At 35.1% G+C, this 16,848-nt stretch overlaps 1 protein-coding gene across 3 annotated transcripts in view; it reads right to left on the bottom strand.

The window, feature by feature from the left end:
• Positions 1 to 16,848, bottom strand: part of wdfy3 (WD repeat and FYVE domain containing 3) — a 152,285-nt gene that overhangs the window by 42,576 nt on the left and 92,861 nt on the right. For all 3 annotated transcript variants that reach the window (XM_088910742.1, XM_088910743.1, XM_088910745.1), the window contains exons 24-33: positions 12,809 to 12,961; positions 12,395 to 12,468; positions 9,988 to 10,149; positions 9,608 to 9,702; positions 9,092 to 9,212; positions 8,441 to 8,658; positions 5,496 to 5,686; positions 2,460 to 2,594; positions 1,495 to 1,674; positions 865 to 1,098 (exon numbers count right to left, since the gene is read on the bottom strand). In XM_088910742.1, coding sequence (XP_088766868.1) covers positions 865 to 1,098; positions 1,495 to 1,674; positions 2,460 to 2,594; positions 5,496 to 5,686; positions 8,441 to 8,658; positions 9,092 to 9,212; positions 9,608 to 9,702; positions 9,988 to 10,149; positions 12,395 to 12,468; positions 12,809 to 12,961 — 1,563 coding nt within the window. The remainder of the gene's footprint in view (positions 1 to 864; positions 1,099 to 1,494; positions 1,675 to 2,459; positions 2,595 to 5,495; positions 5,687 to 8,440; positions 8,659 to 9,091; positions 9,213 to 9,607; positions 9,703 to 9,987; positions 10,150 to 12,394; positions 12,469 to 12,808; positions 12,962 to 16,848) is intronic.

The raw sequence follows: 16,848 nt of genomic DNA, 5'->3' as shown, positions 1-16,848 counted from the left end.
GTATAATTAGAAGCACATGAGTTCTTTGTTTTCTGGCACAGCCTTGAAAAAAAAATATAAATCATGCACACTGAATTAAACAAATATTTATTTATAATCACACAACACAAACTAAACAACACTGACATACACATATAACTTACAAGTTACACACAAGGTATCTCGACTGCCAACACCCTGACCAACAACAGAATACCAAGTATTCAAAATGTATATGAAGTCTAAGGCACAAAAATAGAGAAAAACAAGCTTCATACACCAAACAGAATACCACTTAGAATGAAGTCTCTCTATATATAAACCCAGATGCTAGAAGGTGTATCGGAAACCTATCTACCAATTCCAAAAAGTAATCCCATAACCGTTTAGTTAACCAAGGTAAACCAGACAATTCCTTTGATCAGTTTGTCTCAGACTAAAGTAAACACTTTAGTTCTTTTCTTTTTCTGAAGCTCCTGAGAATTACAAATGTTGACACTAGCTAGATGCTTTTTTTCAATAGCTAGATGCTATTGTCCCTAGATTCTTGAGAGACCTCAATAGCAGCTTCCAATAACCATAACAGGAAAGATAAGCAGTAATTAAACAAAATGGGTTGAAAGAGGGGGAATTGCAAGGCAATATTATTCCTGAATGTTAAAAGGGATGTATAATATTTAATTTGATTGCCATTTGAAAGGACGTCCATACACTGATAATCAATTTTAGGTAGTTACATGCATTATTTAAAAATAGAAAAATAATAATAGTCATTCAAAAATTGTTTTAATTATCTCCTTATAATTTTCCAAACTCAAAGTACGTAGAGCTACAACAGAATGTCAAGGAGACGTAAACTGAAGGAGTACAAAACTGAAAGTTTACCTCCAGAAGCAGGTCAATAATCGGAGTCTGTTTACTGGCCGGGGTCATACACAAGTTCTCCATGATCAGCACCCTCATGAAATCAAAGACATATTTCTTAGCCGGATGATTGGTCAGGTAGGTTTTGGAGCCAACATTGCAGTATTCAGACTGGCTCCTGTTCATGCCAGTGTCGACAGCAAAGGCTTTAAACTCTTCAGCTGGAGAGCCAACTTCATCGTCCAGGTCGCTCACCTGAAGAAACACAAACTTTGTAGATTTGCACAAACAAGGCTGCTTTAACACAACTGGAAACACAATATACACGGGAAACACTGAAAACGTGACAAAATCAATCATTACAATCAAAGCATTTACCATAACATCATGTTAAGCTTATTTTGGTGATAAAATATGATAGCAGCTAAAAAAATAACAGCTGCTACTGTATATAACCAGACTCTACGATTGTCTGAATCATCAAAGATTTTATCAGAAAATAACAGATATTATGAACAACCTGTACAAACTGCTTTTTAGCAACTAGTGCATGCAAGATGTTTCGTCTTCTGTGAGTTTTAAACACCATTAATTTGAATACATAGGAACAAAGCACTTCTAACTGTATCATCTTCTTAAAGGATAACATACCATCTCTGAGTATGGTCTGATATTGAACGGAAAGACAGTCGCTGCCAGTGCACAGAGGAATTCTGGGCTGATCCACATCTGAGCTAAATCTGGCACATTATGATAAAGGTACCGAAAGAACTGCATCAAAGTCACAGGGTATTCTCTAAGCCATGAGCCCTCCTCCTCCGATTGCCATGGCTGTAAGACAAAAAATTAAATTTAATTTCTCAGTCCCACAAAACACACAAGTCTCAAATTTGCAACTCATTCATTAATCTAATTCATTAATAAAAGATTTCAATTAAAATGCATTTCTAACCTTTTAGTTAAAAGCCACATATTACAATATGCAATTGCTAGTTTTTTTAATGAATTATGCTGAAATTTGCTCATATAGCATCATTATGGCTCTGTCTGCTGATCAATGCCATTACCCCACTTCTAAAGAGATAACGGGAGGCATCAACATTTTTCTTTCATAATAGAAAGATAGCTCCAAATTATCAAGAAAGATAAATGTAGGCCTCCTCAGTGGCTCAAATGGTAAAAGCACTTGCTTTAAGTGTAGGTTGGGCTCTGTGAAAAAGGTGTCACGACTCTGAACCTAGGCAATGCTAGTTGCTATGACCAGGATTCCCAAAACGGCAGTACAGAATTGCTTCAGTACCAAAAAGCGTAGGACTGGGAATAGTCTGATAGGGTTCTTTCAGCTCTAAGTGAACCAGTGACCCCTGCGACTCCTCAGGTGCTTGCAGACTTGCTGTGACAGCAGTGAGAAAAGATGTAAAAGGCGTCGTTGGGTAGTGATAGTAGAAAATTAAGAAAGAACGATTAATCAAAACTGACATTAAGTAAAGAACACAAACCTTCACCTGTTAACAACCTTATGCAATTAAGTATTTTACTGCACTACAGGACTGGGTAGTAAATGTTCCTTTGTTGGGGCACTTTCTCAACAAGGATTTGTGAATGTCCAGACTTACTAAATTGAGCATGCTCCTGAGCATTGCAAGCAGAAGAAAGGCAGCCTCTGTGCAGACATTGTGAATGGATCCCACCACAGCCCCACTGGAGGCTGGAACTCCGAAGATAAATGTCCAGATTGAGTCCAGATCAAACTGCAAATGAAAATCATTTTAACACACCTGGTTATCTGCTGATGTTTTTTACATATGACAGTTCCACTTTGATATAAAAAAAATGTTATTTATAAAAAACATTCTTGTACAGTGCAGAAAACAGACACTAGAGTACGTCCATCAATCCTAAACTGGCTTGACTGAGTTTTAAACAGGCACATCATGTTGTACGTGACATCTCAGGAATAGCTGAAAGGTGGGGATAACATTATCAGGAACAGTCACTGGGCTATAAGTGGAATAGCTACTCATAAAACCCCCATGGTAATAATATAGGGTGACCATGTCTGGACTTCTGACTATAAAATGTGCTGTGAACACTGTTGGAATTTGGGACACTTAAGGGGATGAACCTCGTGTGTTTCTGCTCCCAGTGTTCTCTGGAAATTACCATTTCCATCACAAATTAAACTCACCTCAAACTTTTACTGGTCTTTTAACTTTACTACATACAGTATGTATTGTTATAAGTATTTAATTTTGAATAAGATAAAAACATTAAAATATTGGGGTTTAAGGACAGAATCATAATTAAAATAGTTGTGAAGACATTTATTAGATCAAAACAGTAATACACCACTTGCACTCAGAAAAGAATTCAATCATCCTAGCTTGGCATTAAGAAATAATGCTAAAAGTAATAATAATACTGTATTAACAAAAACTGCACACAAAAGGGAATGAAACTGAGAGAGGAAACAACCTGTCAGGTTACAAAAAATGTACTGTTAATGTTTCACAATACAAAAGCAATATAGAGAGCCACATCTGTCATATTAACTGTGGTATTCAGACCCTTCAAATGGTGTCCAAATTTGTGACATTCCAAAATGATTTTTTTAAACTGAATATTTTATTCATAACCTGAATGGTCCAACTAAAAACAAAACTTCTAAGTAAAAGAAAAGTTACTGCAAATGTTAACAGAAACTTAAGAGAAAAAATGAAATATGTTCATTGTATAGGGTTTGACACCTGTGAGCTCAATATTTGGTGGATATTTATTGCATACTGGCTTAGTGCAGTTTAAATAAATAAAGCTACTCAAGCTTCCCACTCTGCTGATGAGAATGAGTACTATAATAATAATGCTGCTGCTACATTACTTGATAGTAGTCAGTGTAGACTGAATGATGCACTATGTTGGACTTATGACAGATGTCAACTTTATGCCATATGCTTTAAGTATCACATCATCAGATGCTTTGTTGCAAACACCATGTAGGTACTGAGATATTTTTCAGTTCCCCCTTTTTTTACATGCCCCCTTTTGTAGAATGAGCAGGATATTGTTCACACATAGACATTTCTTCCCTTCACAACCACCAAACCCTCATTCTTTCAAAGTGACCTCACAATGGCATCCCTAACCAATTTCATCCTTGTCCCACTGCCCCCACTGTTTGAGATAAGATTTATTGTTCCCTGAGGAAATTTTGTGTGGACACACAACACCTCTGTATATTTAAATATAATGCACAAACCCCAGCAGAAAAAAAAACACTGTACATCACTCTATTGCACATGTATAACACATAACACCGTATAACATTTATAACACATTACAATACATATTGCAAACAAGTGGATTGTAAAGGTAAAAAATTGTGTTTATCCTTGCCATTTGCATTGACAGTTTTAATGGACAGGGGGACAAAGGAATGTTTGTATCTGTTTGACTTACATTTGGGAACCCTAAAATGTTTGCCAGAAGGAAGCTGATATTCAGAATTTAGGATATGGGAAGGATCTGATATAATTTTTTCTGCCTGTTTGAATATGGCTTTTTCAAAGATTGTCTGTAGGGGGGGTGGCTGTTTCACTCCCATGACCTTCAAAGCTGTTTGGATGAGACTGGTAATTTGCAATCTTAAATGAACTGCTAAATTACCAAACCACACTGTTATACCATATCTGATAATGATCTTGATTACAGTATGGTAAAAGAGTAGCATTATTTCCTGTCGAACCCCAAACATTGTTAAGTCTTCGCAAGAAATATAAGCACTGCTGAACTTTGGAGCAAACACTCTCAACATGAGTAATCCAGCACAGGTTACTGTCTATGTGTACTCCTAAGTACTTATATGAATCAACCTGAGTGATAGGTTCAATATGAAGACTGGCAACTGTCTTAAATGTTCGCCATTTGTAAATAATCCTTTTCACTGCAGAATGATGGATTTCAATTTGTTTGGAAATGGCCTTATAACCCTTCCCAGATTGATGAGCAGCAACAATTGCTTCCCTAAATTCATTGCTGATGTCTTTTCTCCTTGGCATGGTTTTAACACACATCTGAATGCTCCAGACCACCAAACTGCCAAAAATTCTGCTTTTATAGTTGGTCACAGTTCCTGATGATCAACTAATCAAGTGCATTTGATTAGCAGCACCTGGCTGCCAATTACCTTCTTAATTCCTATGGAAGCAGTAAGGGTGTACTTACTTAATGGTTTCTGCACTTTGGCTTATTTGACTAATGACATAGTGAAATCTGTTATGTGTTGTCTGTTATCTGAGGATAGATTTGTCTAATTATAGAAGTTGGTGAGGACCAGATGATTGATATTTATGCCTTGATATGTAAAACCATTGAATTGAAAGAGGGTGTACTTTCTTTTTCACATGACTGTATTTACTTCTTTTTTGTGTGTTTTCCTTTAAATGTATGAAGAAGGCTGTGCATTTAACAACATATCAATTGCTACTTCCAATTGTCATGACTGCTAGCTTTAAAAAAACAACTGTGAAAAACTGCAAGGGTCTAAATACTTTTGCATAGCACCTTAAATACAGTATGTGGACGTAGTTGGAATAATAATACAATTGGTATTGTGACATTTTTGTTAGAATGAAAGGTATGGTACTAACATTTACCTGCAGGTTCTCAGGTAGCTCAGTGACAGGCTGCTGCAGAAACAGGGCCATGAGCAAGAAGTAGAGGTCTGGCACATTGGTGTGTTTGGGCAGGAAGGTCTGGAGCACAGGGAACCCAGGGAAGTGACAGGCATCCCGATTAATCTCCCTCACTGTTGACCGGCCTCCAGCACTTCTGCCCACATTGAAACCTGGGGAGCAAAAGGCACAAGATCAACAACCAAGAAAAAGTCTGTCCCTCTCTTGGATGGCCTGTATTATTGCATACTTTTGACATAAATTGTAATTAGATCTTCATTAAAATCTTAATAAAAGATGTTATACAAAGTAACATAGGCAATTTAATTAGCTATCTTTTGCTACTTATAAACCCTCTTAATTATTTGTGAAAATACTTTAATTAAGCATAATATCATGTATAATGGTAAGAAATTGTAATTCACTTAATTATATTGGGGGCTGACAAATTTTCTTGACACTGTGTCAAAACCCTTTGTACTGCTGTGTTTCTACCTTTTAATTTATATTCACTTCTGTGGTTTTAGTTTTGGACTTTATACACTACAAAATATGAAGTCAATTGAAGGCTGCCACCTTCCTTTAAAGAATCTTATATATCTTTTTATATTTACAAATAATCTAATGCAGTAATGAACTATTTTGTAAAATAGTACAGGTGGCACAGTGAATGCTTAATGCGGTGTGTTTGGACTTTTGGTTCATTGGTAGAATTCTAACCTACCACATGGAAAGATTGGGGTTTATTTCCAGTCAATGTGCAAGTTTTACTTCTCTAACAAATATACCACCTTTTTTCCACTAGAGATAGCTAATATGATAAAATACATGTGGATTATACTGTACTTAACTACATGCTTTACATTCAGTGTTTCATTGAAAATTTAGGAAAATAAGGAATAGTAACAATTGTGTTTGAATGCAGAGTTCTTTCAGAAAGTAACCTCTTGCCACAACAACAACGTTTTAAGATTCTTACAAATTAAATATATACTCGGTAAAGCCTGCGCTATACAAAAGAAGAATCAAAAGCTCTACATACTATAGGTGTTTATGAAATCCTAATTAGGACATAAAAAATCCTGATTGAAAGAAAAAAAGTCCCAAGTATGTTTTTTTTTCCTTGCCACAGTATTTAGTCCAACAATGTTACTTAATACACAAGACAAATTATGCCATGAATAAATAAAATGTGTATTAAATTTATTATAAACCACTAATATCAACAAGGCACATGTATATTTTTTTAGATGTGAAAATGCTAAGACTGAACTTGTGAGTAATACCACCAACAACCACATCATTGGTGCAATACATGTGTATGACTAGCAATATCAGTCGATAAACAGTAGAATCACAATTCTATTCGCCACTGTATTAGTAGTTACAACATAAACAAATTTCAAAACAGATATTATTAACCCTACCATGTTTCACACCTGTGTGTGAGATAACGGTGTGCTCAGCGGGTGTTGTGATTTGATTACTGAGGGTGTAAAGATTCAATGAGCACCAGGGGACTCATTTCACCACACAGTGAAATTACTAAGCCAGATACCATTAGTGAATATGTTGACAAAAGTCTGGAGATATAGCGTTTGATTGCTTACCCGATTTCATGCGACTATGTACCGTACAAAAATGTTAGTAACACAGTCTGGACAGTTAATGCACTGAATTATTCAATGTAAGGATAACAGAGCAACAACATTTGAATATTAGTTTTTACTGTGCATTTGTGTGAAGAGTAAAATAAATCTGTCTCCAAAATCCACAAGTTGCTTTTTTAGCCTTAAAAAGGGAAAATTAGCAAACAATTACATTTTCTTAAACAGGCAAATCAAATCTTTAAGATTGGTGACTGTTTCATAACACCACTAATTTTAAATGTCTGTAGTTTATTTTCTTTTTAATACCATTTTGTTATTTTAGATTATAATTATAAAACATATAGTATACATAGTGTCTTTAACGAGAAGTATTTAAAAGAAAATATACACAATCACAAACATCAATTTTTGTTTTAAGGGTTGCTGGAAACTGGTAGAACTGGTTTTTACTCCTGCCACTGACAGTAGCAGGAGCTAATTCATTCATGTTCATTTATGTTACTAATTAATTATTTATATTATTTCACTATTTAACATCCTGGGATGCAGAAAGAATGAGTAAAAATGTCAATACGGTATACATATTATTTACTATTTTATTTTTAGAGAAGCAGTCTTTATTTGTTAAAAATAAACTTATGCTCTGTCCAGAATCGAACCTGGAACCTCCCAGGTGGTATACAAGCACTTTACCACTGTACCAAAGCATCACTCATTTTGGGTAAGCATCATTACAAACTATGAGCATTTCATTTTCCATTACAACAATAACAACAGCAAAATGTAGTTAAAACAAACATATCTAAACTTTTCCAAAATAATGACAAGTGAACAAATTAAAGAATCTAATGCAGATGTTTACAAATAAAGTGGAATAATCTACCACTACCAGCTATATACATATATTTATATTCATAAATTAATGTTGTTAAAGACATTCAGAAACAATTTCTTATTTTCAGCTACAAAAATTTCTCATTAGCTACTTGGTTACATGCTTTGGTGTGATTTTCAGCTACTGCCCTTTTGGAATAATCTTTCTCCTCCAATATTACAAATTAAATAAGGCTAATGACTTCACCAACATCTAACGCACCGTAAGTGCCACCTATTGATCGTGGCAATGAGTCTAACATGGCAATGAGTTCTACAGCGTGTTCTGTGTGGCAACATCTTTAGTTAAAAATTATTTAGTACACACTGTATTTTAAAAGGAAAACGTCTGCTTGTTTTGTTCAAATATCAGAGAATTCAAAGAGGTAAAAGACTTAAAAGCATTTATATGAAATCATTAAGCAATAAATGATCTGTGCTTACCTAGCACTGTGCCAATTTTGTTGGTGAGGACTGAGTCAGTCTGGTCCAGCCATCCACCCCCAGACAGACCTTCTTTGAAGCGTGATAGAATAGTCTGGTTGCTGAGCAGCACTACCAAAATCCTCATAGCAGCAGTAACAGTAGTGGAGTGCAGGTGCTCTTCCATGAACATCAGAAGCCAGTCGAACCCAAGTGTCTTTACCAGCTCCTCACACGCTCTGCACAGAAAACACAGAGAGGGGCATTATGCCAGATTGATGTGACTTGCTCACAAATATATTTTTAGACACTCCATGCCTAGTAAAGTCTTTGAGACACTATAGGAAGGAAAACCTCTGGCTATCAATAAATCAATTAAATCAATTTGCCAAACAATTAAGTCTTATGGTAACCGATATAGTAATCTTCTAAAGATTTCACTGTGAACATATGAGCAAGTGTCTTTAAAACCTTTAGTTCATATCTTCACGTTCATCTTAATTCACAATTTAACACAGTCTACTTGCATTCTAAGCAAGATATTTAGTTGTTTTCACGTCTATAATTAACAAATACTACAAGTAAACACAATTACACCAGCCTTTTCTTGTCCTGTCATTGTATCGTTGACCAAAAGTTTCATAGCACTACTGGATTTAAGAGCTCACTTACTGTATATTAACAGTAGACTTCTCTTTGCAAATGAAGAGCAGTTTGAGTAAAATGTCAAAGAGCCTATTTCTTAACAAGATAAGGTTGGCAGAAAGTAGGCCTCCAAAATCATCTTCATTTCCTAATGGCAAAAAAGAAAAACTACATTTGCAAAGAACTCTTTTTATTATTTTGGAATGGTTAAAAAGTAAGTTCTACATTATGTATTTTTTATTGAATATGAATATATTCAGTGGTAGGCGCAGCAGTGAGGACATTAGCTTTTATTGGTGAAACAAATGGTAAATGTGGCATACTGAGATGGTAATTAATCTGAATTGTCAGTTCACAGAGCTTTGTGTGAATTGATGGAATACTGCTACACACAGTAATTAACAATTATTAAATCTAGACATACATTACCTAAGGGATTTAACAAATCATCTTAACAATATTTTGAAATATTAAATCTTAAATTTGATATTTATTTTATGTTGGTATAAAAGTGTATAATTTTCAGAACTCTAAAATGCCTACCTCCATCTATTTTCTCTTCATTGTTGACCTCCATGACCACAAATTTCTCACAGACAGCAAAAGTGGGCAGAGTGGAGGAAATGAACTGGCCAAACCTGTATAAGCACAGATGTACAACAATGCTACTGTTACCCTTGAAAAAGTATGGACCAGTCACATTTAGTACAAAGTGTCGACAATACTGCATCACTGAAAAATGTATTACTTCAATTGAAAAAAGTATTTTTTAATGCCTTGATCTATGAATATCTCCAAAACCAGACATTATCCAGTAACAAATCTGCAACATGCCACTCGCTAAAATAATGCCAGATACAAACTACAATCAAGAACATTAGAATAGCACTGGGTTTGTCATGTTGGAGCATGGTATGGTTTACCTGAGAAGATCATAGCTGTTTGGGAAGCCCTGTAGAAGGAGACTGAGGACATTGCTGATCGCAGCTATAGTGGGCTGGGAGAGAGAAGTATCTCGAAGGGTCAGCAGCAACTTGGGAATGAGCTGGAACTCTCTCATTAACTTGGCATTTTTAGCTGCCTCACTGAGGGAACAAAATTAAATGGCAAACACTGAATATTAAAAATAAGCCTATTACTTATAGCTGCACATTTACAAAGTTATCAGAAAATGAAAATATCTTGTTTGAAGCGGGTATGTGTCTTTGTGATATTTTATTAAAAAGGCATGTCATAGGTACATGTAAGTTCTTTATACTTATTAACATATTTCAACAACAGGCAGATCAACAGGGGGACTACTGGGTAATAGTTCAAGTCCACGTTTATTTGTCATTCTAGCCATACATAAGTATACAGAGGAAAGAAATATCGTTCATCCTGGTCCACAGTGCAAATACAGACAGGACACTGACATGGATATTGTTGACAGGATACACATAGTGTAAAAGTGCAGATAGTTCAAATTACAAGGCAATACATAGTACAATATACACAATACACTGGAGGGATTTAAACCCTGTTTCTGGAACTGGGGTGGGTGCAAGTAGATTCCAGAGTGTTGGGGAGCCTGACAGCCTGCGGGAAGAAACTGTTACAGAGTCTCGTCGAGCTAGCCTGTACACTGCGATATCTTTTCCCAGATGGTAGGAAGGCAATCTATATTCCAAAAAGTATTTTTTTAATGCCTTAATCTATAATAGTACACAAAAGCTATATCACCTCGCAACTCACAACTGGGAACCCACTGAAACTAAGCAGGTGTGAGCCTGGCCAGTACCTAGGACACCTTCTGGGAAAGCTAAGGTTGCTACTGGAAGAGGTGTAAAAAGACCTTCTAATAATCTCCATCTATCAGTAGGCTTCACTGATAGCTGATGGGTCATGAGTGGTGCCACTGCTACATCCAGCTGGGTGTTGCACATTGGTAGTGGTGGAGGGGAGTCCCCATTATTGAATTAGTGTATGGATTATTATAATAAAAGTAGTGTGTGGCTAACGTTGTAATAAATACAATTTGTACATCTGCAATATATACCTTGCACCAGGTTGCAGGTGCTGTACTGTAGGATTCCGTCAGAAAAACTGTTACAACTACACACTCTTGCCCAGACCACCGCACATGAACCTCTCCAGAAACTAGTCTGATGTACACAACAATTAGAACATTGTAATACAGATCTATGCCACACTTGCTAACATCCATTAGGACATTGTTTGGGGCTTTACACACCCCTTAACGTAAATGTTACAATGTACCTTTCCAGCCCACCACTCCCACCAAAATTTATAAGATGATTGTAGGGGTGCTGGTCAGTCCAACTCCCACTAGTTTCCCTGTGCTGACATTTAAAACCCTGTGCCTGAACTGGACAAGAAGCTAATGATGTCATGGGCCAAGTAAACAGTGAAACTTTTATTTCAAGATTCATTTAAAAAATGGACTGCTTAAAAATATTATAGAAGAGCTCTAAGCCCCCAGCAGTCCATAAAACAACTTCACAACAAAGATATGGTGTGGAATGCAACTTCATCTGCTGCTAGCACACAGCATGAGAATTGAATTTAATAAAGTATGTGACAGAAATACTGTGTAATAGAAATATAATTTAATTAACCAGTTAAATACTTATGGGGTGTATTTAATTAGTATCTGTGCTACATTGTTGGAAACAATGCAAAAAATGATTAAGATATTGAGGGTTAGGGTTAGTCTTTAGAAATTGATATTTTTTGGAGACTACAAGAAACCAGGGATTACTAGCTGCGTAAAAACACTATGCGAGCAGCATGAATGGTATGAAGGCAGTGTTCTCTTGCTAAGTGGGACATACTGGTCCCTTTCTTTAAACTTTGTTCAATGTGTTTTTATTCCTTGATTTGTGCCAGGCTTGACATTTAACTAGTTAAATCATAGCATCTGGACCCAATCAACTAGTGATTATTTAGTGACTATGCAAGTCGAAGTCACACAAGCGTACCATGATCAAAATGCTATCAAACAATGACAAGATTCTACAAAGTATGAGATTCTATTCTATTTATCTTTTTTACTGGCTTTTCTTTCATGCACAATTCTCTGACAAGGTTGTATTTATTTATAATATAAGAGCAAGATAATTGGAGTCACATTATGAAGGCAATAATTATGTCAGCATACGTATTGTAACTTAACTCAGTATTAACTAATCTGTAGGATGTTCAAAATATAAATTCCATTAGTATTCAACTTCACCATAATTAAAAATAGCAGAGTATGCTTAGAACCATAAAATACAAATATAAAAATAAGCATTTAAAAAATTAAAGAACACCTACTGAGATACCCACCTTGACTCAGTTAAGAGTTCAGTGAAATGCTCAAACAACGACAGATGCAGTTCATATGGAGCATGAAGCCAGACCTGTGAGATAAACAGATATAAAACTAAGAGAAATATATAGTATCAGATATATAACTGAGATCGAGAATTACTTTTCACCAAATGCATTTAATGTGTATCAATATACTTAAGATGCATATCCTTTACGAAAGTATGTTTTAACAAACATTCATGAATTTAATATTTGTATCCATAAACACTGAATTGGACGCAACTGGCTAGTTATTTTGATTGTAATATTCCTATAAACAAACATACGATGAGCTGCAAAACCATCACTCTTCACTATTATGCCTATATACAGTACGGTCCCTCTTATTTCAGTGTAGAAAAAGCCTGAATCGCATATGGAGAACCCCACCTCAAAGTCACAGAGCAGGTCCTGAAAAGCTGTGGAATTGGGAATGATGGAAGTTTCGTGACCACTGTCAACTGTGCCCACTAGGGAAAAGGTGAGGTGAAGAATATGGCTGTTCAGAAGGGAACGTTTCTTCTTCAGCAGCATTGCCAGTAACTAAAGCAGGAAAGAAAGAAATTCTTCAGTCTAAACACCAAACTAACTCAACATGTTTCTCATACATGATTTATGAGGATGGAATGAAGGAACCTAAAGAGAAATTCACTGCAAAACAACAATCATGTATAAATCATACCAAATAGCAGTTCCAAATGTATTAGGTCATTTTATAAGCATTTGTTCCAAAACATCCACATATTGTTGCACTGCCCATTTAAAAAAATCAGTCTTCGCAGTGCAGCCTCCTGAGCCAGAAACAAGACATATACTGGTATACTGATTTATTCAGACATTTCATGCCCATCGCAGTACTAGTGGATCCACTAAAACATCCATGTGAAAGTAACTCAAGTATCAGACTTTTACCAATACAAAAAAATACATCTTCTGTAATACAACAGGCCACATTAACATGCTAAGGAAAAAAAATAATGTGCTTCTACTGCATATATCATCACACCTGCTTTTGTTTCTTCAATACATAGTTTAAAATAAGAGTTTGTGATTACAGACCAACACTATTGTGTTTTTCTTGTAGGAAAGTATATTCATATAAATATATAATAAATATTAAAATTAGATCTGAGAGTCTGTCCAAACATGCCCTTAAAAACTCATTTGCTTCTAGAGCTATATATTGTAGAGCATCTGTCCACAATATTAAATATCACATGCTATTGTCACACAAAAACTTCTCATGTACCAACTCTGGATGCTGAGCATTTATTAAACATATCAGTATTGCAAGTTTTCAACCAGAATGGAAGAGCTTAACTGTTATTGCATGGTGAAAATATACTTCTAAACTCCACGTGTTGTTTGTGTATATGCTGTAAATAAAACTGTTAACTAAAAAGAAAGTAGGTGCATTTTGTATCCTAGCCTACATACTGTTTTATGTTCTGAAAAATAACTAAATTGTTGTTAATGCTATTTGCATTATGCTGTGTTATGAGATCACATTTTGGTATAATATGGAGCTCCCAAGAACAACTGTACCATAACACATTGTCTAAATTACCTGGTTATTTTTTTCATCTGTTTTATTTACTAACATTATTAAACATACTGGGCTCTATATTCAAATATATTCAATTAAAATGCTTTTAATATCAGGCCAACTAAACACATACACCTTAGGTAAAATCTATTACACAGTCTTGAATATGGATGTTTAAAATCTAGATTATAATGCAAAATATTGCTGCCTAGCTACTGCATTGTGCAAGACAGTGTTGGCCCTGCATTGTTCACAGTACAAAGCCTATGCTGTTTCCCCCCAGATGTTTAAGTGTGTACAGATGCTGTAATGGCCATGATGCGTCAGAATACATCAGGAGAGGCACATCTCCTACTTGTGGTAGCAAAAGGCATCATTTCTGGCTCATGGGGCTCTGCTGAGAGAACTGTTATTTTGAGATTGGCAGTATGTCGCATTACAGAAGTGTTTTGGATCATACAGTTATTATACAATGACCTTATATATTTGAAACTGCGAATTGGAATGATATGTTTGATTTTTGTGTTGTACCAAAATTTACCTTTGGTCTTTTCGATCTTTCTAAACGTCAAGTACAACCAGATCAGACTAAGGTTTACAAAAATTTAAAAGGAATGTGACCCTAAATTAATGTGACCCTAGCAACTATTTCAAATTAAGTTGAGAGAGCAAGACATGAGGGTCTGTCACACTCTGATGCTATGAAACACTTTTAACCATGGGAAAGATAAATTCTCATAATAAATCATTAAGCTACATTTGGAAGTACATTGTTCAATCTTTTTATCTTTCAATTCACGATCGCTGAACCTGACGCTGAGACACAATTGTTATCTTACAAGGAAATAGCATGTTAAGTTAAAGGGTCTTTTCAAGCAAAGTTTTCTCATGTTCATAAAATGCTGCACATGAATAACTGCTGCATTAATCATACAGTACAAGAATTTTAGGCTCTCCTGATGCAAGTGTGTTACAGAATGAATATGTTTAACATAAGATAACTTTGACATACAGTTTCGTCAAACTTGATATCATTTGCATTGTAAGAATTAAGGTACCCTAACTGTAAAACAGATACAACCAAATAGCAAAGTATAGTTCTTATTGTAGCTGTTCTAGCAGTATATGTGAAAGGTGCTTAATTAACAGCATTGAGCTCTTTTCTTGGAGAACCACGACCATGTAAGTAATCTTCACATCTTGACTGGCTGACAAGTAAACAAGTAACTTTTTGAGTAGTTAAGCAAACGATTCACTCAATCAAGTGAAGATCTCAGATAAAATAAAAGACAAGTGACCCTGCATGTTCTTCAGGCTATAAGCTAGCTGTTCCTGAATATAGAAGCATCTACCTACCTGAGTAGAGATGACCCCTACTCTGCTCCAACAACATGTTTTAGTTCTGTTCTGGAGCTGCCATCTACAATTTGCTCCAGTGCTCTTTCAAACAATATACACATTTCCTTTCAAGAGATCACATTTTCCAAATTGCAACACTATTACAATAAAGAATATCCACTACAATTGAGAAAAGTTTATAATTTTCCTAAATTGCATAACGTGTATGAAATGTTGTCAATGTGCATCTATCTTTAACCACCAGATGGCCCTATACTATAACAACTACCAGTATTATTTTCTTCCGAACTAAACTTATTAGACTTAAAATACACAGAAACAAGAACAAATGTGAATAATAGATGTTACATTTGTAGTGATGAGGACTAAATACAAACTGCAAGTGTATGCTTTTATATTTAAATAATAATGTTTACAATTTTAATTAAGTTTCACTGTACATTAATGCAGTTATTGTAATAAGGCAAAGGAAATAAATTATCCCAGAGGAAAAGTTGTCAGTTCTATTACTACCCCAAAGTGTAAAACCTGTAAACTGAAGTGCAGGAAATGTGTCACTATCCATAGATACTAGTGTTGAAGATGCTGTCTCTTTGGTATTTTTTAAACTTATTTTAAAAGCTTGTAGTTCAACACTGCTCTCAAAGAGCACATTTTAAAAATCACAGTGCATTACAATGTTCCCAATATGTCGTTAAGTTTGAATAGATATGATTTCAAAATGTGACTGTGTTATTCATAATCTATTTAACTAATCCTGCCAAGCAAGCACCAGAGCCTGGTATGGAACTGACTAGGTCAGACAAGACAAAACACAAATAACCTCTTACATTTTCTGCATGACTAGGACCCCCACAAAGCACTTTGTTACCACTACCATGAAGACTGAGAGCACAAAAGCTTCTTTCAAACGTAAACATGATCTAAAGAACAAAGGTCATACTTTAAAGATGAAACACACAGTTAAGCAGATTCTTTTGAGGTACAATTTAATCATTCAATCAATTAACAGATCCAAAAAGAATATCAGATATTAATGGCTTTCTGTCTGATGCAACTTTTACTAGCTTATACAAGTAACAACATTAGCCATTTGGTTTAAATGTCGGACAGTTTTTGAAAAATGACACCACATTAAAAAAAAGTATAGAACAGTTTTTAGGCTTGATCTTAAGAAATGTTTGCAGTAAACAATTGATAGACTTTAAACAAACTAGTCTTACAGTACTAACAAGGACAAAGCAGCTGTATGTGCCACTGTACGGTTTGTAAAACACACCACTGCACATAAATCTGTTATGTACATGAACTGGTAATCTAAGATAACAAAAAAACTTTGTAATCTCCCTGTAATTCTAACAATTAATTATTTTTAACACATTTTTTGATACTTTAACCCTAAAAAATAATACTGAACAATATGACATTGTAAGAGTCCTAGATTGATGGTCTGCTGATAAGAAAATCTAAGACGTAGAGACATTTACTTTACAGCATAGGATTATGATTATGTATATACTGTATG

This window comes from Atractosteus spatula, chromosome 3 (genome assembly GCF_055471065.1).
Source record: "Atractosteus spatula isolate fAtrSpa1 chromosome 3, fAtrSpa1.hap1, whole genome shotgun sequence".
Classification (NCBI taxonomy): Eukaryota; Metazoa; Chordata; class Actinopteri; order Semionotiformes; family Lepisosteidae; genus Atractosteus; species Atractosteus spatula.
This window is presented reverse-complemented; position numbering and strand designations above follow the sequence as displayed.